This window comes from Aulonocara sp. 'chitande type north' Nkhata Bay, linkage group LG22 (genome assembly GCF_057382095.1).
Source record: "Aulonocara sp. 'chitande type north' Nkhata Bay isolate Kocher_YH1m ecotype deep benthic linkage group LG22, A_spYH_male_GT1.1, whole genome shotgun sequence".
Lineage (NCBI taxonomy): Eukaryota > Metazoa > Chordata > Actinopteri > Cichliformes > Cichlidae > Aulonocara > Aulonocara sp. 'chitande type north' Nkhata Bay.
Genome location: NC_141364.1, coordinates 11,829,054 through 11,856,454, shown reverse-complemented (window position 1 = coordinate 11,856,454; position 27,401 = coordinate 11,829,054). Strand labels below are relative to the sequence as shown.

The window sequence follows — 27,401 nt, the reverse complement described above, 5'->3', positions numbered from 1 at the left end:
CTTTGCTAAAATTCACCACTCACATTTTAAAGCCTTACTTCCTTGAAAGATCTGTTATCAATTGCCTGTAAGTGATAACTGAAATGCTAAGCTAATGTTAGCTTCTAATATATTGCCCAGATATTGGAAGCAAATATTAGCTCAGGATATAGAGAGGGTTGTCTGCCAGTCAGAAGGCTGGTGGCCCAATCTGTCCAGTCTGCATGTCAAAGTATCCTTGGGCAAGATACTGAACCCAAAGGTGCCCATGATGCTTCCATCGGGGTGTGAGTAAGAAGGTAATTGTTAAACAAGATACTAATGCAAAGAAAAGAAAAAAATGTTTGTATGAATGCATATGTCAAAAGTACTTTGAGTCCTCAGTTAGGTAGCAGAAAAGCTCTAAATAAGTACCAGTACATTTACCAATTACCTATTGAGTGCTGGCAGCAAAGTTAAATATGGGCAAACCGCAAGACCTGTGGCTCAGTGTCTTTTGGACACAGTTTGGCCATCATGCATGGCACCAAACACAGCATATGAGCATAAACACATTATACCGATACTGTGGGGGAGGGGTGGTGATTTGGGCTTGTTTTGCAGCCACAGGATACAGGTACCTTACAGTCATCAATTGAAGTATGAACTCATCTGTATATCAAAGTTTTCCAATGTCAAATGCAAAGCCATGTTTCTAGCTAAAGCTTAGCATGCATTATGACCATCAGCCCAGCAAGTCTCCAACAGAATGGCTAAAAAAGAAAAGAATCAAGGTGTTGCAATGACCCGGTCAAAGTCCAGACCTCAACCTGATCTAAATGCTGTGGTGGAATTTTGACTGCCATGCATAAAAAATGGCAGTAAACCTCACTGAACTGAAACAATCCTGAGAAGAAGAGTTGGCCACGATTCCTCCGCAATGATTTGAGAGATTGATGAAGTCATAGTGAAAACAATTAGTTCAAGTTATTGCTGCCAAAGGTGATTAGTATACTTTTTCACACTGCCGTTGGCTTAGTTTTTATTGAATAAGTAATATCATGTTTTTAAATGTTATGTGTTGTTGCTCATCTGAGGTCATCTAATTTTAAGATTTGTCATAGACCAGATCATTTTTTATTTTATTTTACTGTGCTGTGATATGCTAAACTTTAGTTTTGATGAAGGGTGTTATTACTCATTCACGTAACTATACAAAGGCCTAGGCTTGACATCAACATTCAACAGTCTCTTTAAAATAGTTTCACATTAGGGTAAAGTAGCTAGAAGTACCGATAGTAAAATGATTTCATATGAAGCTGTAATGCTATGAGAATTGATTTTACATACATATATACAGATAGTCTGTATATGTTTAAAAAAAATGTGTATAACAGCTGTAATGAGAGAGAGAGACCCAACTATTTCTATGTGATAAGGACCTAGTCTACATGTTATTTTTTTCCCTTCTTTTCATAAAAAACATTACAATGGGGCTTTTTTTTTTTTTCCAAATTCTGAGAGCACCTTCTGCATCTATTGCTCACTTGCACAGTAACATGAATATGTAGCTGGCAGCTTGCCAGAACAGTAGGGTTTCCTGTCACTATGGTGGTTTGCTCACATTAAAGGTCTGAGAGTGTTTTTATTCTGGTCAGCGGTGTGTAGGTGTTTTCTGTGGGGTTCTCCCCCACAGCAGAGATGACAACCAGAAAACACTACAGAATGAGAAGTCACTGCACAGCAAAAAGAAAAAGAAAGCGGTTAAGAGAGACAGATCAAGAAATACCTAATACAATTACTGTAATGAGCAAACCATATTTACAGTAACTTTAAAGTTTAGTTTGATTGAAACTGTCTCATTGCCATGGAGAGACAGCGATCAAGTAAGAGAATTATATTGGGGTTTGGTGTTCTTTTAAGTACAGTACTGGGGTAAAAACATTTGCCAATTCTGGGCATTCACGACAGTTAAATATCAATTTCAGTAGCAAAAACAGCAGTGGTCTTGGATGTCAGACGCTTCCCAAAGTAGGTTCTAAACACTGGGTTTTAATTTGGAACTCTATTTTAGTACAACTTAATGCGTAATAAATCTAGACCATGCTTTTTTTGCAAAGACGGGCAATAACAAGTCAAGGCCTGCAGTGTTTCTTAGTAGTTTTTTAAAATTTGGGCTTGTAAAAATACGTTAAATAACCAGAACATCAGGATAATGAGTCACATCCATTTTGGAAAGATTTCACATGATTCTGTGAGTCAGTCGAACCAACCTGCAAATGAAAAGAAATGGACTTACCTAAACCTAATCATACCAAAACACAAAAATTGCAATAAAAACGACTTGCTTTATCCGAACAAAGCTGTGAAAGCAAGCACAAATATACGTACCTTACATTTATAAGTGATGCTTCTGTGATTCACAGTGTTACTCACCTCTTCCCATTAAACACTGTGAGCTCTTGACAGTAACACAGCAACAAAGAACTCCATAATAGGAGAATGTGTTGTGAGACTGTAATTTTGTAATATTGTAACATTGTGATCTAAGCACACTTTTTTCACTGGTGACTTAGTGACTTAATTTTCTTTACTTTCTTGGAAAGAGTGTACTGCTGTCAAATGAATGGCAGTAAGCAGGATGTTGCACTGTGTTGCCATCTATGACAAACAAACTTGGTAACTACATCATCATGACCTCTAGTTGCTGGTGCATATCAAAAAAGGTTGTGTCAGGATTTTCACTTGGCTATTTGGCCGATATTTTTGGCTATAATTCTATTGCTATTTTAACAGGAAAAAAGTTGCTAATAGTCACATAATAAAAATAGTAAGATTAAAAAAGAAGGAAAGGATTTAAAAGGCCCAGTCTTTTTGTTTGAGTTCAGCATGCCTGGGTTGTCTGTCTGGTATCTAGACTCACATTGGCAGTTAGGATAAGGGGTCACACAAAGCTGATTACTAGCTCCCTAAGTTAACTCTGGTTTTTACATTAAACCGCATCTAACCAATTATGGATGAGTGTCCTGGATGATTTTAAAAAGAAAGGTAAAACTATATTAGAGGTTAAGCACATAATAAAGAATGAAAGTGACACAGGTGCTGCAGACAAAGTAACAGTGTGAGATTTGTTTAGTGTTAAAAGCCCATATGACTGTCTGTGTGCTTCAAACATTTTGTCTACTAAGACTGGAAAACTGTTACTATATATTTATTGACTTATCAGTATCACTTAAAGATAATCTCATTATTATAACTATTTTATTAAATTAATGTTTGAAAGACATTTTTAGTTTTTATTCTTTCATTTGGAGCCCAGCTGTGCTTGATTATCCGAGAGACAGTGAAGAGTAAACATAAAAACAGAATTCCAGTGTAAGCTTACTCTATGTGAAAATTGAATACAAATAGGTGTTTTGTTTTAGAATTATATATTTATTTACATAGAACATTTTAATTGTAAAATTGTTTGCAACCAATTTGCACAAGGATCTATATTTAATCAATAATTTATATTTAATACTGATGCTCATGAGGGAAATACAAAGACTAGATCTTTTGCCTTTGACTTAATTTTTTCTAATTCTCTATTTTTAACATGGTTTGATTTATGCTATTTGTATATCTACAGCACTTTGTGAATCCTAGTTTTATCTATTTTTTTTTTTTTATAAATAAAGGTGGGGTATGGCAATAAAAATCTATACCCCTATACTAGCTGTGCACAGAGGTCTCAGGGATCATTCAGTAATGGCGATACTGTTTTCAAGAGAACAGATTGGTCAGTAGGGCATGATTTTATACCTGTTCATCTTTATTTATTGCTCTTTTTTTAAACATTAATGCTCATTCAAAGCCTGGATAAAGGGGCCAGTTGCATCAGGAAAGTCACCTGATAGAAAACCTGTGCTAAATCAGATTACTAGCGAGTGAATATGGGTGTACACAATTTAGGAATTTAAACATTAAAATACATTCCCACAAAAAACTTTTTAGACTTCTGGGACTGTGCAAAGTGAATTTTCAGTAAGACACAGTGAATGGAAGTCACTTTTGAGTAAAAATAAACCTGTAAAACAGGTCAAATGTCTCCAAACAGATAACACTGTTCCAAAACTAGACAATGATCTCAGTTTTTTAAATTATTTTGATTAAATGGATTCAATTCTTATCAGATTAACTTGAAGAGAGAAGAATGCATTTGTATTTCTAGATCACTGGCCAAGAGCGTTGAGGCACAGCGTGCTAAGAAAACAGTGCAAATACACAAACGCAAGCAAATTTGCCCTGCAGCTACATGACTCAGGCGTTAAAAGCTAAATAAATACCTGTCTGAAATTCGGCAGCACTCCTGTTTATAGTTGTCTCATTATTATCTGAAGTTATGTTCTGACCAGTTTCATGTGACCTTTTTGGTGTTTGTCAAATCTGGCAATTGCATTGTGTGTATTGATGCGTTATCACAGAAAGCCCAATCGATCACTGGATTTCAAAAGCAGTCACACACAAATTTGCTATCCTGGCATGAATGCACTTGAAAACATGAGCTGTATAGAAACAATAGCTTTAATGTGCTACATCATGTAAATATAAAAGTATCATCAAAATAGTCTCTCACATATAAATTCTTAACATATCATAACTTGTTTGCAAAAATAAACTACATAAACAAACATACTGTACAGTTAAAGCACTAAAAACAAAGAAAAGTATATTACTCAATAGTAAAAGTTTTAAAGAATGGTTCCTAGTTACCTTTAGGCAAAAGCATACAGATATTGCTGCTTTATTATTACAGTGCCACAATACAAAAGTATTAAAAAGCTGGAAAATTGTGCCCCTTTGTTTGCACATAGTTTTTTTTTGTTTGTTTTTTTTTGTATTGCTGAATGAGGTACCGATGTTTCAGTTAAGATTTGGATGAAGCTCTTTTTCTTTTTCTTTTTCTTTTTTTTTTTTTGCAGTAACATCTGGAGTGAAACTTTTGTGTAAGAGACATGTAAAACGTTTGAATCCAACAAAAAGCTGTAAGAAAGATGAAACCTCTTTGTTTCCAGAGGAACCTGTTTAAATAACTGTTTACACTGAATCTTGTCTTTTGTTTCTTTTGGCTACATTATGGTTTGATCAGGACGGTGTGTCTTTGATATCCAAGTTGGCAAGTAATCATCGAAAAGGTGAATAATGCTTTGACTGAATCTCTTTAGAATGGAAAAATGAGTTAAATAACCATGTGAAAATATTGCTACATATTCATGTTTTTTGATTGTAATTTTGGCAAATGCTTATTCCCAGCAGTTTCAGGACACATCAAGTTTCCCTTTATCATAAATAAATAAGACAATCGCAGACAATATTAGGAGCTGGTTTGTGCTATCACTGCGTCCTGCCTTTGATTGACAAAGTAAAATAACGCACACAGTACAATATAACAAGTGAAGGCTATTTTGCTATTTTAACAGGAAAAAAGTTGCTAATAGTCACATAATAAAAATAGTAAGATTAAAAAAGAAGGAAAGGATTTAAAAGGCCCAGTCTTTTTGTTTGAGTTCAGCATGCCTGGGTTGTCTGTCTGGTATCTAGACTCACATTGGCAGTTAGGATAAGGGGTCACACAAAGCTGATTACTAGCTCCCTAAGTTAACTCTGGTTTTTACATTAAACCGCATCTAACTAATTATGGATGAGTGTCCTGGATGATTTTAAAAAGAAAGGTAAAACTATATTAGAGGTTAAGCACATAATAAAGAATGAAAGTGACACAGGTGCTGCAGACAAAGTAACAGTGTGAGATTTGTTTAGTGTTAAAAGCCCATATGACTGTCTGTGTGCTTCAAACATTTTGTCTACTAAGACTGGAAAACTGTTACTATATATTTATTGACTTATCAGTATCACTTAAAGATAATCTCATTATTATAACTATTTTATTAAATTAATGTTTGAAAGACATTTTTAGTTTTTATTCTTTCATTTGGAGCCCAGCTGTGCTTGATTATCCGAGAGACAGTGAAGAGTAAACATAAAAACAGAATTCCAGTGTAAGCTTACTCTATGTGAAAATTGAATACAAATAGGTGTTTTGTTTTAGAATTATATATTTATTTACATAGAACATTTTAATTGTAAAATTGTTTGCAACCAATTTGCACAAGGATCTATATTTAATCAATAATTTATATTTAATACTGATGCTCATGAGGGAAATACAAAGACTAGATCTTTTGCCTTTGACTTAATTTTTTCTAATTCTCTATTTTTAACATGGTTTGATTTATGCTATTTGTATATCTACAGCACTTTGTGAATCCTAGTTTTATCTATTTTTTTTTTATAAATAAAGGTGGGGTATGGCAATAAAAATCTATACCCCTATACTAGCTGTGCACAGAGGTCTCAGGGATCATTCAGTAATGGCGATACTGTTTTCAAGAGAACAGATTGGTCAGTAGGGCATGATTTTATACCTGTTCATCTTTATTTATTGCTCTTTTTTTAAACATTAATGCTCATTCAAAGCCTGGATAAAGGGGCCAGTTGCATCAGGAAAGTCACCTGATAGAAAACCTGTGCTAAATCAGATTACTAGCGAGTGAATATGGGTGTACACAATTTAGGAATTTAAACATTAAAATACATTCCCACAAAAAACTTTTTAGACTTCTGGGACTGTGCAAAGTGAATTTTCAGTAAGACACAGTGAATGGAAGTCACTTTTGAGTAAAAATAAACCTGTAAAACAGGTCAAATGTCTCCAAACAGATAACACTGTTCCAAAACTAGACAATGATCTCAGTTTTTTAAATTATGTTGATTAAATGGATTCAATTCTTATCAGATTAACTTGAAGAGAGAAGAATGCATTTGTATTTCTAGATCACTGGCCAAGAGCGTTGAGGCACAGCGTGCTAAGAAAACAGTGCAAATACACAAACGCAAGCAAATTTGCCCTGCAGCTACATGACTCAGGCGTTAAAAGCTAAATAAATACCTGTCTGAAATTCGGCAGCACTCCTGTTTATAGTTGTCTCATTATTATCTGAAGTTATGTTCTGACCAGTTTCATGTGACCTTTTTGGTGTTTGTCAAATCTGGCAATTGCATTGTGTGTATTGATGCGTTATCACAGAAAGCCCAATCGATCACTGGATTTCAAAAGCAGTCACACACAAATTTGCTATCCTGGCATGAATGCACTTGAAAACATGAGATGTATAGAAACAATAGCTTTAATGTGCTACATCATGTAAATATAAAAGTATCATCAAAATAGTCTCTCACATATAAATTCTTAACATATCATAACTTGTTTGCAAAAATAAACTACATAAACAAACATACTGTACAGTTAAAGCACTAAAAACAAAGAAAAGTATATTACTCAATAGTAAAAGTTTTAAAGAATGGTTCCTAGTTACCTTTAGGCAAAAGCATACAGATATTGCTGCTTTATTATTACAGTGCCACAATACAAAAGTATTAAAAAGCTGGAAAATTGTGCCCCTTTGTTTGCACATAGTTTTTTTTTGTTTGTTTTTTTTTTTGTATTGCTGAATGAGGTACCGATGTTTCAGTTAAGATTTGGATGAAGCTCTTTTTCTTTTTCTTTTTCTTTTTTTTTTTTTGCAGTAACATCTGGAGTGAAACTTTTGTGTAAGAGACATGTAAAACGTTTGAATCCAACAAAAAGCTGTAAGAAAGATGAAACCTCTTTGTTTCCAGAGGAACCTGTTTAAATAACTGCTTACACTGAATCTTGTCTTTTGTTTCTTTTGGCTACATTATGGTTTGATCAGGACGGTGTGTCTTTGATATCCAAGTTGGCAAGTAATCATCGAAAAGGTGAATAATGCTTTGACTGAATCTCTTTAGAATGGAAAAATGAGTTAAATAACCATGTGAAAATATTGCTACATATTCATGTTTTTTGATTGTAATTTTGGCAAATGCTTATTCCCAGCAGTTTCAGGACACATCAAGTTTCCCTTTATCATAAATAAATAAGACAATCGCAGACAATATTAGGAGCTGGTTTGTGCTATCACTGCGTCCTGCCTTTGATTGACAAAGTAAAATAACGCACACAGTACAATATAACAAGTGAAGGCTCATCCACAGGTTCGTGCCACGTTGTTGTTCCTGAGTCCATTTGCGGTCTTACCAAGAGCTCAAAATCTCTTTGGAAACGTCAACACACAGACGCAAACACGCAAAAATAATACTACTAGAAAAAAACAAACTAAGAGACAACTAAATAAATAACGCTGATGGCATTTAAAAAAGGAATAAGTTAAAGCACAAAAAAACAATCGTCTACCTGAGTAAAAGGGTTTTTAAATACTTCACAGCTTAACAACACCTCCCATGTTTATCTTTTTTAACTGAGGTTTGGGAGAAAGTACAATCACTGAATACTATCACCCAGTCTTTGGAATGCTCTTCTTTTGGTGTTGTGCTCATTGGATTGGCTAAGTTAATATTCCTTGTTATGCCTCGTATGGCACAATAGGAGATTTCATTTGGTGACACTCATATTCTTGGTAGATTATATGCTGTATGTTCAACTTTATATTCCTTTTCACTGTCCTTCTGTTTTCACAGATGGCCGTTTGTGGAGATGAACAACGCTGGCCCTCTCCTGGTAGGCGAGAGGGGGATTGTGGTGTGGTGCCGATTGGGTCATGGGTGTCAGTGGTGCATTAATAGCTGCAGTCAGAGCTTTTAGCAGCATGGTGGCTTCCTTCTGGTCTTCTTTTCCTTCACCTTCTAAGGTACGAGCCAGCCAGTGCTCGACGGCTTCCCCAACCTGAGACGCTGATGCTGCTTCTGTGAGCGCGTCTGCCTCTTGGCTGGCATCAAACCGCTCCACCATCTCTTTCATGTGCACATTGGCAGGCATGCTGGAGTTAGCTGGGCAGGTGCTGCGCTGGTGGATGCAGAGAGAGAAATGGTGGAAAAAGGCCTGGGCGCAGAGCTGGCAGCGGTAGGGACGGTCGCGGCTGCTGTGGAGACGGCGGTGCAGCTTGAGGTGGATGTACTGCGTGAACTTGGTGTTGCACAGCTTGCACTGGTAAGGCTTTTCCCCAGAGTGTAGTCGTAGATGCGTCTTCAAGTTGCTGGTGCTGCTGAAGCGCTTGTGGCACACCTGAAACACATGGTGTGAAAGGTCAGCACTTCTGTGAGTAACGTACACATGACTGATTCTAAAGTGAACCACCTAGTTGTGTTTAGGTTCAACTTTGATAAATGATGTCATATTATGGTATCGGGATTGATCATGTTATTCCAGTTCTCTGGGTAAAACTAGCTCCATCCAACAAACTTCACACCCACAGTGTCACATAAGCAAACAAAAGCATAAAGATGCTGTCGCATGACAAACTGGGTTGTGGCTCGGTGAAAATCAAATAGACACTGCATTACCAGAAAGGTATGTGAGTCAGAAAGCGGTTACCTGTTTTGTGTACACACTGAGTTTCTCTGTGTCTCTCATACTCTCGGTTTTACATCAACATTTCTTAAGTGAAGACTCGGGTTTAAACAATAAACAGTAACATTTTCTGAGTAAAGAGCTTGCATATGAAGCACGTAAAAAGGAAGATAAAAAAACACACAAAGGTTAGGATTATCAACATACCTGACATTCATGTGGTTTCTCTCCCGTGTGGACCAGGTGATGTTTCTGTAGGTGGGCAAGCTGAGTGAAACTCTTTTTACATAGGTTACACTGGAATGGTCTCTCGCCACTGTGCACTCGGAGGTGAACCTAGAGACAAATGATAGAAATTATACAAAGAGAAGTCATGAGTATTGAGGAACAACAGTAATAAGTGTAAAGTTTAGCTTAAAAAAATAGGAAGTTATTGAAATGAAGTTAATGTTGTTACCTTGAGGTTTGACAGCTGTCCGAAGGTCTTTGAGCAGATATTACATTCATACTTGATCTTTCCATTCTGCTTCTTCAGTGGATAGGGCAGGGATTTGTGACCAGGCCCATTGCGTGGTGCAGTGCTGCTTTTGGTTGTAGCCAGGCTTAGGTTCATAGCCTCCTCACAGCCAGAGGGGGACTGCTCAGGGGACTGATAGTGGCTGTTGGGCTTGGCAGGAGGGGAGAGCTCTGGAGTGGCTGGGGCTCCTCTCGGTGGGGAAATATTTGGTGTTAGCTCTTTCAGACCTCCTTGTGGAGATGGGGTGTAGGAGAGAGACACTGGAAGAAGATTAGGTGCGCCGATAGGGGGATACGGGAGTCCGTCAGCGCCGAGGTAGCCGCTGTATTGGAGCGAGCCTCTCGATGACAGCATCCCATGAAAGGGAGGAGAGTATGGGGGGAGCAGGAGGCGAGGATAATGTGGGTTGTAGGGAGGAAGGAATTGATAAGAAGGCTGGAGAGGTCTGGACTGTAATGGGGGGTAAGATGACACCAGGCCTTCTCTGTGCCCATAGAGCCCGTGGAGGTGAAGAGGAAGATTCCTGTGTGGAGCTGGGAATGTAGAGTAGTGATCTGGCAAGTAAGGATGATTTAGACCCAGACTGGGCTCTCTGTGCTCCAGCTGAGGGGAAGGAATGATGCCCCTTCCTTCTGGATCCTTATCGTCCTGCTCATCTTTTTTGCTGAAGTCAATTATCTGGTCATCAGGTGTGTCAGGTGGAGTGTCTCTCTCCAACATCTCCACATCAATCTTTTCTTCTGCGTCACTGTCCTTCCCTTCTTTTACCCCTTCCTTTGCTGTTTCTTTAAGCCACGTCTGCTGAGGTAAGTGCTGTTTCACATACTCATGCTCTTGGTCTTCATTGTTACTCGTGTATTCTGTCACAGAAAAATAAATACAAGCATTTAGCTTTTTAACAGTGTGTGATGAAATCGCCACATCAAACAGAGGGCAAAAACGTAGGCAGTCAGTTTAATATAATGCTCGTTGTGTAAGTCAAACATGTTTTACAGGCATTATGGGACATCCACCCACAGAAGGTGCTTCTTCATATGGTAAATGATAGTAGTTTCGGTTTTGACATGATGTGTAAATCATAGATGACAGGTTTCTGTTCGGCAATCACTGAAGTTCTTTTGGTGTGGGAGAAAGAGTTGGTGGTAAAGTGAGGGGGAGTCTGTATGTGTCATGTATGGGCAGCAAGACTGTGAGTTTCGTTTGTAAAACCTTTTCTGGGTATACAGCAGCTGTCTTACCGTACAGACCACACAAAAAAAGAAAGAATCGTCTCTTCCTTTTTTCCTTTGCTTTCTTTGTTTTGAGATGGCATTTCCACGCATGTTATTTGTCCAAATTAGCCCTTCTCAGCTACTGCAAGATTTCACTATGTGAGTTATACTTAAAGTATGAGTGACTCATACGGCTCCTTTGCATAACTTTATTATCAACAATTTGCCAAAGTGTTTATAGTGTTTTACATCAATAAAATGCAAATTAGAAGGCATCAGCTTATAGAGACAAAAGCTTTTTAGATCAGCTTGTATTGTACTTTAAAAACAAGCTGATTAAAATGGCCTTGAGAAATTTTTAGCATTCTGTGCATTTCATTGATGCCAGAAAGCATAGGCAACCAGTTCCAGAAAACTAGCTGTCAAACTTGATTGCATACGTTTAATCAAGTCCCGGAATATCTAGCACGCAACACTTAACAGTTCTGGCCTGTGACTAAAAGGAAGGTAAATGCTTTCAAGATACCTAAGATGATAAAATAAGGCAATAATACCTTGCCTTGCCTTAGCATTAGTCACCAAGAAGAACGGCGACAAGGTTTGTGTATCCAGTTGGAATGAATCACCAGACTTACCCTCGTCTCTTATGGTGATGAGGGAAAGACCTGATGTTCTACTAATAGTTGAAAACCGGTGACTCACTAAGGTACTTTGACCAGCCATTATACACCTGAGATTACTTTTGCTTTCCTTCAATCCTACAATGAATAACAAACATCTCACAAAAGGCGGAGATGTGCTTCGTCTGCGTGTGGCTCATACATTCCCCATGATCTTTTTAAAATTCAGCCCACTATTGTATAAGTCAAACAGAAAGAAAAAGAATCAAATCAGCTAACTTGTTTGTTGGTAAAAGAGATAACGTCAGGCCTTTTTTTTAAAGGAATGGAATAACGTGTCTTCATTCACTTTGAAGTGAAAGAATTTCACTGATAAGAGTTATCGCACAGTCTTCGTGACACTTGTTTACTCATTGCACTGATCTAAATCTGTCACTTTATTGGATATTGTGCCTAAATATACCAAAGTCGTTTTCAAGTCATTGTCCTGCGTCGCCGCTACAGCTGGTAATCAACTTCCTTTCACTTCTTTATATGAAACATAGGCCCGCTAAAAAGTTTTTAAAGTAAAGGCCAAATCAAAACACAAATCAGCCACTATACTATACTTTCAACAACGTACATCTCAGGAAGTAATAAGGGACAGTGCGGTTTGCTTCCGGTGGTTCAGCATATTAGTTAAGCTTGTCCACTGTAAGTTCTACAAAGGAAAACTATCAGTGTCCCGTGTAGAAAGATTTTACACTCCTGCTGCACTCACTCTGTTTGATATCGTCTTGCTGGCCGCAGAGCCTCTGGGCGAACTCCTGACTGTACCAGACCAGCAATTCCTGTTTGGGCTCCACAGGGCGGATGGTGTAGAAGTAAATGTCCCGTCCATTCTGGCATGCCACCAGGTTCTGTTCGGCAAGAGAGCGGGCAGGGTTGACGTAGCGCATCCAATTGCTCCTGTGGACATCGTAGCCATCAATGAAGTGTTGGAGCTGTCCACCGCTATAAATCTGTACAAGATGAAGAAGAAGACGAGGTAAAATCACATGTTCACATATGCGATAAGTCTGATTGATATATATATATATATATATATATATATATATATATATATATATATATATTAACACTCTAGTGGTCATCAATTGGGACAGTGCTGGAATGTTGCTTAAATAGTAAAAAAAAAAAAAAAATCAATAAAAAACATATCAAAAAACTCAAGTACAATTAAAACTTAAAGTAAAAATATTCACCTCTGCCATGGGCAATTAAATATCCTGTATCCTCTTCAGTTATCAGTGACAGTATTTTGCTCCTTTGGTTCGTGCCTTACACCTCTCCTCTGTGTGTGCTGAAAGCTACAGTCTTGAATGTGTTGAGTGCTGAGTGCATGTACTGCTTTTGAGACATAGTGGGCGGGGTCTCTCTCTCTCTGTCTCTCTCCCTCTCTATCGCTTGCCTTGCCACCTCTATCAAGTCCTCTTTTGGTGGTGGTTTCAGTAAATTACATTTGTTGGATAAATTCGTGTTGTAAAGTTAATTACGATCCCGTAATTCAAAAGTAAAGAAGATGACACATCTGCTGCTCTGTGATAATAAACAAGCAAGCGAAATGTAAAAGTGCTGGCAGCCAGCCAAACGCGAGGCATGCCTTTGGCAGCACGTCTGCACATGTCATGCACCTGTGTCATGCGGCCGATAACATAATCACTTCCGTGGAACGGCGACTTTCACTCTTGTGGTTAAGGAACACCCCTTACAGGTTTACAGGAAGTGAAGCCGGAAGGTAAATACGTAGCATGGCAGTAAAAACTCCTTATGGGAATTGACTCAGCACAATGCAAAATTTCCTAAGTGACACAAGCTGAGTCAGGATTACTTTGTGAAAGCAAATCTGAACAATCTAACTTAAAACGAGTGGAAAGATAAGGATTCTGTGAATATGTGCATGTGGATTATGAAAAATAGTCCTATCTTTTGTGCATGTGACACATGTTGCATAGGGCTTCAGTGCCGGTAAGAGTCTCATGACTGTGTAAGCATTCCAATCCACTGTTACGTGCCACCGGCGGTCACAACTTCCTCTAAAATTTTGACCAAAACTTCTGTGCGGCAGTGCAATCTGTGTGAACGCATTTCTTTCCCCTATTGACGTATGGACAAAGACTTGATGTGAAACTTCTCCCTCTGAGCAACCAGTGTTTTCTGTTTTCTTTTTTTTTTTTTTTCATGAATAACAGACAAAGACCTGTCCATAGTAATTTCTTGTCTCTTCCCAGTCTCGTTTTTTCACATTTAGGCTCGAAACTTTCCCCTTCTTAAGCAGTACCTTGCCAGTGGGTTGGTTTATGCTTAAACGTCAGTGTACGAAAAAGCTTGTAAAGCATGTGGTTTCCCTTACCCTCCAGAAGTATTTCCTGTTGGCCAGCTTGGGTACATTGTCTTTGGTGTAGATTTCTCCTTGCAAAGGGCCAAAACGAGTCCCTTGTGGAATGTACTCTTTGCTGAACACACCTGTCACCTGGAAAACAGGACAAATAAATCATTGGAGTTTTTCATGTACAAACATACTACAACACAAGTCTTTCAAGCACTTATAAAGAAACAGTATTAATTACTTATTTATTCATTGTTTACATGTAAGGGTTAGTGCTTGTTGGCCCGTGTTGCCCGTTTGTTGTCACTCTGTCACGTTAACCCAGACAGCTCCTGGAGCCACAAGGTGACCCACTTTCAACTCTAATGAGTTAAACGAATGAAGGGTATTACACTCTTTCTGACATACTCTACTGATCTCTGACCCACTGTCCTCACAAACACCAGAAAGCGAGAGAGAGGAAAGACAGAAATACAGATGTCTTGTTAACCACCACTAATACAATAATACTAATACTTTTATAGTTTTAAGTCAACAAAATGCCAACAGCAAACAAAGATGGAAGACATATTTTGCTCACTCTTTAAAACCCTTCATCCTGTTACCCATGGTTGCGAAATGGTCCATATATGTGGAAATGAGTCAGGCTTCTGACTCCTTATAGGAGTTTCAAGTCTTAGCGTCTCCTGAATACATACGTCATACACATAATGTACAGTATGTTCCAAGAAGAGCCTGTAGTGTTCTGCAGTAATGGTCGTAATCAGTAACTGAGTCATTTTTAGTCTATTGATGTACCTTTTTATTTTTTTGTTTTTTGCTTTTTAAAATTTAGTTTAAAAAATCTATTGCGAGGCCTTGCTGGATATGGCACAGTGTGATCTGATTTGTTATTTATATTTAATACAAGAGTAAGACTTACAAAACATACTAAAACACGCACACACACACTATCAAGAAGCCGTATCTGCAGAACAGGCAACTTTCATGTTCAGTTCTTAAAAAACCAACGACCCCTAACTGAAACTTTTAGCCTCCACCGCCACCGCCACCCCCATCCTCAACCTTACATAAACACAAACTGTCTTCCTGCCATCTAGAAATTCTAACTCAAGCTGGCCCTCGAGGATTTTCATGGACTTCCATATGAAGGTCAACACATGACAGACAAAAAAAATGCAACAAGCACCTGGGCATTTGTGGCGATTCATCATGCAAATCATGCTTAAGCAGTTAATTAGAAAAACAACAGGTCAGTGGGAGCAGCAGGACCATGTTGGTGCGCGTGTGTGTCAAACAGCCATTGAGGCGAGTGAAGTGATTCCAGGATGTGATGAACCAGTCTGACAGGGACATTGTACTTCACTGCTGTTGCGTGACTAACAAATTGCTGCGGCCGCTGGACTGCCGCTGCTGCTTAACCGCTCCGTTCAACTAGGCAGGGGAAGGGAGGGCAGGGTGTTGAAGAACGGAAGAAAGGAGGGAGAGCGTTCTTAAGTGGAGCCACGCTATCACCCGCACGAGGACCCTCCTTTTCTTCTGCCTTCCTCCAATCCCTTGTCTTTTCTGAATTCTATTGAAATAGCTTGTTAGCCTGATGCCTGGCCGGCTGCCTGTCCCCAACGAAAGTTAATCATCTGGTTTTAACCTAAATCCCCACTGCCCCTTCCCCCCAGAACACCCGCTTCTCCCCATCTCCTTCACTGCCACCCCCACCACCCCGTCCTTACTGGCACTCATTGCTAATGCCCCATCTGCCACGTGCCCCCTTCACCTTACTCCGCCTTTCCTGGCATGCTTTATAAAAGTGAGGTGTTGAAAAAGGGGTCCCGAAAACATGTGAGGAACTCATAAGAATAAGAAGATAGTGGACCTAAGACTGCTCCCTAATCTGGCTCCAAACAAGTGTGACACTTATGTAGATGTGCGTAACAATATGCTTCACATGTTTGAAGGCATATTACACTGTTTTATTTCAGACTACTTTGATTTGACTCATCTAGCGTTAATCACTCGCCCTTGGGAAAAATCCCAACTGATTTTTCGTGATAGCAGTGTGTACACCATCCCACGTGAAGGAGTGGCTGCTTACATGACTATGACAGGAAATGGATTTCCCAACTTTGGTGGCAGAGAATTGAGGAGAAAGACTTGACAACATCTTTAGAAAGGGAAACCAGTCAAAAGACATGCCCTCATACTTCCAGTCATAAGAGTGCATTCGTTATTGTTTTCATGTCCCATTTCGCAGCTGTCATTGTTTCAGTTGACAGAGCACATTCCCACATACGTGCATACAAGCTTAATTCTCTTTCATTAAATGTTTGTTTTTCTAGTTAGCTAAATGCAACATGTAATAATGCCAACAAGCACTGACAAGCAAACTGCTAAAATCAAGTTTGGTATAGTGTGAGTGTACGAAACGGTGGTAACTGTGTTTTAGTCAGTAAATGAGGGTGGGGGATTTGAATCAGCCATCAATGTGATTTTTATCATGTTAGCTTTCATGCTTTTCTCATCCTGCAGCGGTAAATGCTGCAGAAGGAGGAAGAACAGATTAGAGTGTGAGACCAAGAGAAGAGGAACGATGTCAGGAGAAAAAAGAGGAAGGGGACAGCAAAACCAACCACAAGTATCACAGTACTGAGCCTTAAGAGCGAGCACAGATGAAGTGAGTGTGACATTGCTTTCTCTTTTAAAATGATGTGTTTCTCAGGTACAAAACAAGTTTCCTCTTAAAGTCACGCTGGGGGCCAGGTCTATAGTTGTTCAGATTAGCTGACATGCCTAGGCAAAGGATTGATCCTACTTCAGCGGTGGCCAACAGTCAGCTGACTGACCGACAATGACTATCAAAGCCATGTTGCCAGACGTTGTGTTTGCGTTGGCTGACTCACCTGAGTGGAGGAGGATTAGGGGGTAAAAATGACAGTTGTAAAGATAAATGAATGAGATCATTTATTGGAAACAGCTGATTCTTGTCATTCTGCTCCAAGTCTATGCACAAATGTGTTTGTGACCTGAGAAAATGAGTGGCGGTGTGCATTATTTGAAATGCGAGACATGTGCAAAACAGAAGTAAGTGAAGGTGGTCAGAAGACCTTGACCTCAAGCTGCCAGTGGCCTGTCTATTGAGACACACTCTCTCACTTACACAAACACACACAGACACAAAACACACGCTCACACCACACTGTGCAGGCTACCCCATACATCAAGAATGCATTAGTCAGCAGAGCTATTGTTCCAAGTAACCCGCTGCAGATGGCCTGACAGAATGTTATGTAACACATAAATAATAATATTGAGTGTAGACACTAAAGATTTAATCTGAAAACTGGTAACAACATCAAAGACAGTGAATTGCTTGAGGGCAAAGTTATAGTAAATTGTTAGATTTTTATAACATGCTTTTTCATGCATTGCATGAGGGGGCTGGTTTGTTTATATATACATGGTGTTCTGGTTGCATTGTATTGCATTTTAAAAGATGTTTCATAATTAGCCACTCTATAATCCAATGGGTAAAAACCTCAAAGGGGATTCAGTCTTACCTCATTGTCTGTGCTATATTCAAAGGTGAGGTTGCGAGGGATGGAGGTCATGGCTTTGGGCAAGTTGAAGCTGGGGTCTGCCACCTGGTCTGGCACAATGTAGGTGCAGTTGAGAGCGAAGTCCACTTCCTTCCACCCGCTCATGTCTCCAGGTGTGCTATCCAGTGTCATTTCCGACAATATACAGTATACTACACTTGATAGATTCAAGCTTTAAGTTTGGTTGAAGTTGCTTTGGTATGGGAGTACTTTGGTTTAGCTGGGGAAGCTAAGTTGCCTTAGGTACAATGGTTAAAGCTCAAGATCTGGAAAGAGAAATGTGGATAGAGAACAAGCTTTTAGTGCTTTAGAAACAGAACTTTGTAGTTCCCCAAAAAATGAAGCAAAACACATCTTATTATGTGAAATCAATTTGTGTAACCTGCTGTTTTAAATTAGGCCTTTTCACTTCTCAGTTATGCAGGAATGCAATTAGATGTTCAGGTATCCAAAACCACATCTGAGACCACCATAGTTTTCTGAGACTCACTACCAGTTGTTAGTCATTCATGATTCAGTCAGCTACTTCCATTCATTGATACTGTTCCTGGCCAACATCTCAACAATCACCTTTCCATTTAACCAGCCAACAGGTCAGCCTGACATCTTATGCTTACTCTTATTCGCATCCATCTTCAAACATTATTCTTACAGGAAACACCCCCCACCAAGAAAAAAGAACAAGCTGTGACTTACTTTTACACATTCATTCAAAGGCTGGATCCTCATTTCTTTGGCTATGTCATCCCCTAACTGTTTCTCCGATCAGCCTTCTCCTCTATGTACTCTCTCCTGCCTCTCAAGTCCTTCTTTACTTCTTCAAAGATTCAAATAGTTCCTTAGGTTATCCACTCGGCTGTGGCCACTCACCAGAAACTCATGTGCCGGGGTTGCGCCAAGCTTTTTTAGCTCCGCGCCCCGGCCAATCACAAGCCACTACGGTCACGTGACTGAGCCATCAGACACCCAACTGTTGGTTTCGGACAACAACATCAGTGACGTTGTACACTTGGATACCAAGTGGCTGTTGTGATGAATGCTTACACATACACACACATTCACACACGTCCACGCACACAGAAAGAAGGCATCTTAATGAATGAATAAAGGAAGAGCAGATGGCTGGCCTGTTGCCACTGAAAAACACACTCGTAGACTTTTGCTTGGTTTGGCACTTAATGAGCAATCTGCTGCCACCGTATCGCCTTGACCTACATCCCACTTTAGAACATCTTCAACTGAGGACCCCCCCCCTGCATTCAGATCTCAGCCGCACAAACATATATGCAGAAAAACACACGTCAGAAATTAAAGAGCACAACCTGAAACCAGGTTTTGATTTTTATTAAATATGGAAAATTTTTCACAGATACCCAATTCTCATATATGGCATATCAGGTAAATCACTACTTCCTGTCTTTTTCAAATACCGAGTTGCAGAAAATAGTTGTGGCTTTAGGCGCTATTTGTTCATTCACACATACAGATATAGGGCAGGTCAACCGAGCTTACAGGAAAGACTTAGACACCTGTCTGGTGAGCATTCTCTTTACTTTCAGACGCACAGTGATCTAGTTTGTGTGACACAAAACTCCAGCTCAAGTCACCTTGACCCAGAGTTCTGTCTGCATATGCAGGACAGGACAGGAGAGAGGAGATAAAACAGTTTCTATGGAGAGTAAAGATTAGGTGATGCTTCTTCAAGTGGACATATGGCCTACTTAGATTTCATAATACCAATTTCATAGAACCCATATGTCTGCATGGGATTTTGTCCGTTTTATCACAAATGGAAAATTTTCTGTGAAACTTTATTGAAATTCATGAAACATAAAACCATGAAAAAGTTACTAATTCTACATAGGTTCTACATATACATAGGTTTATGATTGTGATTACAGTATGTACCAAATATGATATAATGTCCACTAAACTAAATGTTGACAATGACAACGACAAAACCGGACTCAATTCAGGAGATCCCTGGTGCTGAAAAAGTTTCTGATTTATTTTCTTTGGGCAACCCGCTCCCCAAAACACTAAAGAAAACCTGAAAAAATAACTTTAAAAGTATAATAAAGTAAATATAAAAGAACATTCTTTAAGATGACTATGAGTAGCAAATTGCACAAACATATCACGAACAGGATAATGTCAATGTATGGATTAATTTTCAATGGTATCAATTTAAAAATGAATAAATACATTAAAAACTGAAAGATAAAGTTTCATATGCAGCTGTATATATATTTTTTAAACCATAGAGCCTACGTTTGTGTCCACCATTCCCCCCTCCTCTCCCCTTTTTCTTTCTTAACTTGGCCGGTGAAATAGTAAATTGGCTGCCATATGGCAACACTGCTATTCCAGGAGTGCAGCTTGACTGCCCAGTGTGGCGTGGGGGTTAGTGGTGGTGGACTGTGTCTGTAAGTGTGTGTGGCAAAGAGGAGGAAGGGAGGGGAGATAAGGATTTAGGCTCTTTCACTGGCCCGCGCCTATGCTGGGCTAATTTCTCTAATTTGCAGACAGTCTGGGCTCAGGCTCAGGGCTCAAAGGCTAAAGACCCGGCACTCCATAATAGCAGGCCAGCCGACTCATCACACTCATGGACACACATTGCATCCAGGACATCAGAAGATTTAGATGTACTTTTTCCAGTGAGGGAAACCTCACTTGAGGGTCAGAAGGAACTGGGCCTATAGCATGAAGAGGGAGGTAGGGAGAGAGAACCAGACAAGACCAAAAGGATAAGTGGAAGAAAAACCTGAGGTCAGCTTTATTCAAGCTGTCTTGGACGGAGACAATCAGACCAAATGATGCGACCTGAAACATGATAAGTGGCACCTGGGTGTTTTGTAATAGTCTGGTCTCGGTGGACACCTGTTGCAATGTAACAGTCTAATTCTGCAGCGCTCTAGTGCTTATACCGCTGCAGAGAAAGCAGCCACCTGCTCGGCCAGTTTATGGTGACGTATCTGTTCTCCCACTTTTACTAAAAGAAACCAAACATTTACTCACCAATACACATTTTCCTGCAACGTTTATCGGCCCAACTCCTCTCACCACGGATCATGTATTACTAGCATGTATTACTCAAGCGTACGTTTACCTACTTCAAAGTTTCACAGTTTTAAACAGACTACAAGACCATGAAAATTATGAAAATATTTAAAATCCTTTTTTACTTGTTTTATATTATATACACATTAAAAAATGTACACACATTTGTTAAACATACGCACACCAAAAACAACCATTTGAGGTGCTCCAAGTCCTTTTTGCACATAATAACAAAATAAATAAGGTATTTGTTTCTACAACATATAGATTAATAGTTTTGTCCCATTGCAATAAAAGGGCTTAAAAATGGTTATTGTAAATTGCCATAGAGTCCTCTGAAGAGAGGAGTTTGAGAGTAAACGGAGGCCTCCAAAGTCTGAAATTTCTTTGATGATGACACAATCTAACTTTGGGGTGAATTTGCTTGTATTTCCACTTGTAAAAAGATTGTGGCATTGTGTTAACATACACGTGAATGCTCCAGACCAGCTAACTGCAAAAAACATTTGTTGTTATAGTGGTGGCCGTACTTGCTAACTTACTGCCGAAGCAATTTCATTTCGTGGAATCATTACGAACTTCTTTGGAGACGGAGTAGAAGGCGTGGCTAGTGTTACGCAATAGCGCAGCTTTAATGAAACGAAGAGCAATATCAGTCCTGATTTGTCACAGGGCATCTTTTATTTAGGGTTTGTGTAAAAGGGGAATGTTTTAGTGACTTTTAACTGACTTGTCAAACGCATCGATTCCTTGTACGGCTTTACTACTTGTACAGAGGAAAGAAAACTCAGTGTCAGATTGGACTGCCTTATCTGCCTCAATGAGTCATCAGGAGACATCAAGAGAAACTTTGACTCACATGGTGTGCCACCAACATAGTGGATCAACGAGCTCAACAGTGTTTGGTGCTATCAGTTGTAGTTCAGTCATTTTCTTTTTTACTAAGAATGAAAGTGGAAACAATCCATCAGCTGCTTGGCTACGAGTCAAGATCAGTTTCTGCAGTGGGTACATGCCACACCTCAAATCTTAGGGACAGATAATGTTTACAGGTACTCTGTATCCTTATTTCTCGGTGCCCTCAATTCTTCTTATTCTTTTGGTATTTTTGGTACTTCCCTCCCTTGGTGTTTTTTATTCCTGAGCTGCTGTAAACCGTAAACAGCCATGCTTTAGAGGATTACTTGTCTGTTAATGCATTCTTACTGTTTCCCTGTAACTGTTGTCCTTGATAACAGAGTGATGACTGATGGGAAGAAGCTATAGAAACAACACACTTCACACATAGGGGGTGGAGTGTGGGGGCTGTTTACTTGGTCTGGAGAGCTTAGTTTTCATATCCCTTTAACCAGAAGGATTATCCCCACTAGCTCAACGTTAAATATGTAAGATTACATTATATTTTTAATCACTAACATGCACAGGCAATTGTTTTCCTGGAAGCGTCTTTGTTTGTGTGGTTTTGCTAAATGGACAGAGGTCTCTGGTTGTAGGAAGTCCCATTGTTACCACTGTGCAATCGTTTCAATGAGGCTTTGTTTTGACAGGGGACTACAGAAAATGTTGCTTGTGTATATATACATGTAGCTACATGCATCTCCTTCTACTGTACAGCTCTTTTAAAAAAAGTCCATCCGTTTTATATTTAACCATGACTGCATGACTTAGCAAACCGATATCTTTGTCCGTATAAATCCAAACTCGTTAGACCTGTTAAGTTTCAAGAGCCACTATCTTCCATGGAAATGCCTTTGCGTGGCGAAGATAAGCAAATAACAGACTAAAACCACTCTGAGGCTTATGGAAGAAATCAGGTTTACATATGGGTGAAATTTAGTATCTTAAATCCACAGGTCAGGAGATCAACACAAATTTGAAATGCAAAAACAGTTTTAGCACATTTTGACGTGCAATCTTTGTTATTGTGTTATCAAAGTATCCATTGATATCAAACGAGGGTTAAAAATGCTAACGGCAGGCGCACGCTGTCATTTCCTCCATCTCTCTAAAGGCTAGTGACAAGTGTTTGCAAGTGTTTCGTTCCACATTTCTCTATTTTCTTTCTTTGCTCATCATTTAATGTGGTGAAGATGCGTTCAAGTCCCTGGAAACATGGAAAGACAATAAAATTATTGTCGGCACTGAAAGAGGCAGTTTGCATGGGTAACAGGAAAGAATAAAAATATGACAGTGGGTGATAAATCTTCCTTTCAATGAAGCGTGCACGGTACATTATTACAGTTTTCATCTGCAAACCGGAGCATGACTGTTATTACCTGATTACGACTGCATCATTCAGCAGATGTGTTGCAATGCAAAAATCTGCTCCTAGCACTGGCTTTATAAACTTTTTGTGGTTGCATCTTTCCTTTTTCGCAAAGCAATTAACCAATGACTAAATGTTGCAGTGAAAACTGGCAGCATAGCATATGACAGGAAACTTCAAATCATTGCACACCCTCAGCCATCCTGCAAATCTGCATGTGCAGTTTATGTAGTAGAAATCAGTATAGATTCAGCATGGTGACTTTTTATTGATGAGAACTCTGACACATTTTTTTAGCCTGTAGCATTTCACTTTATCCGTACAAGGTTAAGACGAAGTGAGAGCACTTTCTCACACTTTCTCACAAGCAACTTTAGTATACGCCAGAGTTTCTCAGAGGTTTACTGAGACAGACCAAAATAACCCATCACATTTTCACACCTCTTCTGGGTTGCATGCCATCATAGAAGAGGAAGGAAAGAGACGGACGAGCCAGAGGCCTCAGCAAGCAACATCTTTATCTGCAACATCATCATCAGTCTCTTTACGTGCTCAGTAACTTTGCACCATACGAGGGGACTTTTTTTTTTTGTTACCATGGTTCTAATTTAATCTAAGAGAAAATTCTATCTACTATTAGAAATATATACCGCGTTGTTTCTCTTTAGTCACCTACATTACTGATTAACTGATTATACATAAACATTGACCTGGTAATGACAAAAAGACATGCTTGTGCTAATTTTATTACAGTTGCTAATGTTTAAACGTGTTGGTTGTTTAAATATATAAACTCAGTGTCCGGTCAGTGTGACTACCACAAACAATTGTGGCTTATTTGTTTTCTTAGCATTGACGTCCATCGTGCTGTATTACCGGCAAATGTCGTACTGTAGCAGTCACTTCTTCTTCTTGTTCTTCAGAAAATATATTTAACAATACAACTTTTCGCTTCTCACATTCATCAAATCTCAAAGGAAATATTTGCTTTTAAAAACGCATTGAATCGAAAGATGTAGGCGCCATGTATCTGTGAGTTGATGCAGTGATTCTCTCAGTTTAGACATGTGAATCTTCGCACTTACAGTACAGCAGTTAGTAGGAGCAGAAGGGGAACATGTGAATGGTGCGACATGGCACCGGTTGGGGACATTTGCATATTATTTGCAACAATTCACAACTCTTGTTAAACAAATGTATTCACCATGTTTGATTGTGCTTTGCATTACTGAGCTGTGTCGACTTTTATAACTGAGCCGATTATTCATACAATGTTCGTTTTATCAGATCATCTTAGGTCACACTGCAATTCCTGGTGAGAAAGTGTGAAAGAGACAAACAAATGTGACAACCTAGGCCCACGACAAAAACCGACGCTGTGCATTTCATTTCCCTGTTGATACTTGGCGTCCAGCATGCAGCTGCACACGTTAGCAGGACACATTATCGCTTTAACGCCTGACTTACTCTAATAGGAGCTCTCTTACGCCATTTTTTTTGATATATTGAGCAACACAGTTTTGCAATAGTTAAACCTGTGGGATGATTTTCTGCTTCAGAGAAAAAACATGACAATCCTTAGACTGAAAAAAATAGGACACGACATACCAGAAATCGTGGACCATTACACCACACGCCACCCTGTTTGACAGAATGAGTAACATTACTGTTGTTGCTGGTAAGACTGGAACACCTTTACATAAAGGTGGTAGTAGGTTTTGTTTTCTTCAAACAAAGACTAAAGCAGCATAAAAACTTCTAAGTAAAAAGGCACATTACTTTCTGAAAGGATTGAACCAGCCCTCATTATATTTTGCTAGGGAAGTAGGTGCAGTTTATGAGACAGAAAGAAAACAGAGGTTATAGCATTATAATACATTTGAAAGTCAATATTTGGCCTGAACTTTCTTACGCAAGCTTTCTTGTAGGGATTTTTCTCCAGGCTTCTTTTACAACATTCAAAGCTCTTCCTGGTGGTGGCTGGCTTTTGTTACACACTCTCTCAGCATGATCGCACACTGCTTCAATAATATAGAGGTCTGGGATCTGAGGAGGCCAGTTTATGACCGATAGTGTTCTACTGTGCATTTTTTCTATCGAGGTATGCTTATCCTGCATTAGCAGTTTACTTGGGATCATTCTCCTGATAAAAATAATGAAAAATGGTCATATCACGTAGCGGATCGAAATCTGATGATACTTTTGCACATTTGTAATTCCATTAATTTTGGCAAAACTCCCAACACCACTGGTTAAAAGGCACCCCCAACAATTTCTATTTGAATTTGTATTGAATCTTCATTTTGAACATCAAAATAGTATAACCAACAACAGAGAAAAGAGAGACTAACAAACAAACAAAGCAAAACAAAAACAAAGCATTAATAATTATAAATAACTCACATGTTCAGAACGGAGTAGGAAGAAGCATAAGCTTATTTGATCCCACCCCCTTTCTACTGTTTAGTAACTAATAGTCTACACTTTTTCTTCCTGTTTATGCCCTGTCCATCATAAATTCTTCATTACAATTTGTTGCATGGATTTTTATTTATTTATTTGTTTTTTATAACCCCAGTAACACATTCACAGATATATATACTTATATAAACATACTTGTGCACCCACACACACATATATACACATCCCTATTGTGAAAATAGTGGGTGAGAACATACGATCAGAGCCCTACCTCCTCCCTGCACCGCTTTTTAAACTGAGTCATGCTGGGACATTTCTTCAGTTCTTCACTTATTCTGTTCCACAGCTTCACTCCACACACAGAGATGAAAAAGCTTGTGAGTGTTGTACGGATACAGGGATGTTTTCATTTTAATTCCCCCCTCAAATTGTATCTACGTTCTCTTTTAGAAAACAATTTTAGAATATTATCAGGAAGTAGGTTGTGATAGAGCCTCCACTGTGTTTTACAGAATGCTGTTGACACTCACTGTTGTGCTTCTCTCTTTACCTCCTCTGTACATATTGATCACAGTTTGAACAAAATATTTAAAATTTGGATTCATCACACTATGAGCCCTGTTGTCACTGATCTTCAGTCCATTTCTTGTGTAATTTGCAATACCTCAGCTTTTTCTATCTATTCCTTAAGAATGGCTTCTTAACAGTCTACTGCTCAGACCAAGTCTGATGAGGATTCATTGGAATAGTAGATGACTCAAGGGAACGTTAACTGTTATTTGATGGATTATTTAGACTTCTGGGCCCAAATGCAGACTGGTTGGAGGGAGTAAATAAACAAAAAAAATTTAACTTTATTCTGGTGTTGGTGAAAACCAACGGGAAGAAAACAAAGCTCATAAAGCTAAAAAGCTGATCCACAAGAGAAAACTCATGACAGAGGGCCATGATGAAGTATTTAGGGGAGATAAAGGCAATAAATGCACACAAGGTAATTGGGGAAATGGGAAACACCAGGGGAACACAGCTGAAGGGGAAACAAAACTATGAGATGAGAGACTATCAAAATAAAACAGGTAGTAACTAAACACATGAATCTGTGACACCGAAACGCAGACTTAACAGATAGGGGGAACACTATGGGGCGGGAAGACTGAAACTCTGGGAATTAACGAAAGACAACTATAATATAAATTACAAAAGAAAGCACAATGTTCAGTGAGAAGAGCATAAAGCAGGAAATAAATCTAGAACGTGAAACTCAAAATGACAAAAATAAAGAACAAACTAATCAAAAATATATTATATAGATAAAAATGTACCAATGAACCAGGGTTAAAATCCCAAGTTTATGACAAGGACATGACCTTCAGATACTGTTCATCTGCTATAGATAGTTTTTTGTTGTTTTTTTTAGAGCTGGCACTTCTTCTTTTGTCATTGTTTATCCAGTTTCCTCAATTTTATTTTAAGGCCACATTACCCACCATGCTAAAATATGCCATGGTTTCAGCGAATAGCTCTCAGGGAATCACCTTGCTGGTGTAAAAATGTTATTTTATGCCTGTGAAACTTATTTTTGGCATTTATCATGGATGCAACTAAAAAAGAGATACATTACAAGCATTTAAGTGTGACTTTAAAATTGGATTTTTGCTAAGTTGTCTGTTGTATATTGTAGACAAAAACACTAGCACTGTTTTACACTTTTGGACTAAGTGTAAAATAAGTATAAAGTATGAGACGCTCAAGTCAGGACCTCAAAATTTGGTACTACTGACTAACTATTAAAGTAAAACGCATTAGTTATTTTCCCTGCTATCATGTGATGTAAAAAGTCAACATTATATATAAACATTGTATATCTGGTATAATAAGTCTAACCAGTGTCAACAGATGTTAGTTGTGCATTGTGGCTAATTTGCGATTTATAATGCTTCCATAATCCGTCTATGCC

At 38.8% G+C, this 27,401-nt stretch overlaps 2 protein-coding genes across 3 annotated transcripts in view; one reads left to right on the top strand and one right to left on the bottom strand.

The window, feature by feature from the left end:
* Window positions 1-4,506: 4,506 nt before the first annotated feature.
* Window positions 4,507-18,559, bottom strand: prdm1b (PR domain containing 1b, with ZNF domain). 2 transcript variants are annotated; one of them, XM_086279327.1, is made up of 7 exons: window positions 18,394-18,559; window positions 17,659-17,963; window positions 14,129-14,248; window positions 12,497-12,737; window positions 9,846-10,765; window positions 9,596-9,724; window positions 4,507-9,103 (listed from the first exon to the last, which is right to left on the bottom strand). In XM_086279327.1, the coding sequence occupies exons 2-7, from the start codon at window positions 17,827-17,829 to the stop codon at window positions 8,537-8,539; spliced, it is 2,148 nt and encodes a 715-aa protein (XP_086135453.1). In that variant the 5' UTR covers window positions 17,830-17,963; window positions 18,394-18,559; the 3' UTR covers window positions 4,507-8,536. The 2 variants fall into 2 exon arrangements, with proteins under 2 accessions (XP_086135453.1, XP_086135454.1); XM_086279328.1 differs by lacking the exons at window positions 14,129-14,248; window positions 17,659-17,963; window positions 18,394-18,559 and adding an exon at window positions 12,981-13,123.
* Window positions 16,731-27,401, top strand: part of LOC147303601 (prolyl endopeptidase) — a 30,494-nt gene continuing 19,823 nt past the window's right edge. The window contains exon 1 of the mRNA XM_086279330.1: window positions 16,731-16,775. The gene's annotated coding sequence lies outside the window, so the exon portion shown is untranslated. The remainder of the gene's footprint in view (window positions 16,776-27,401) is intronic.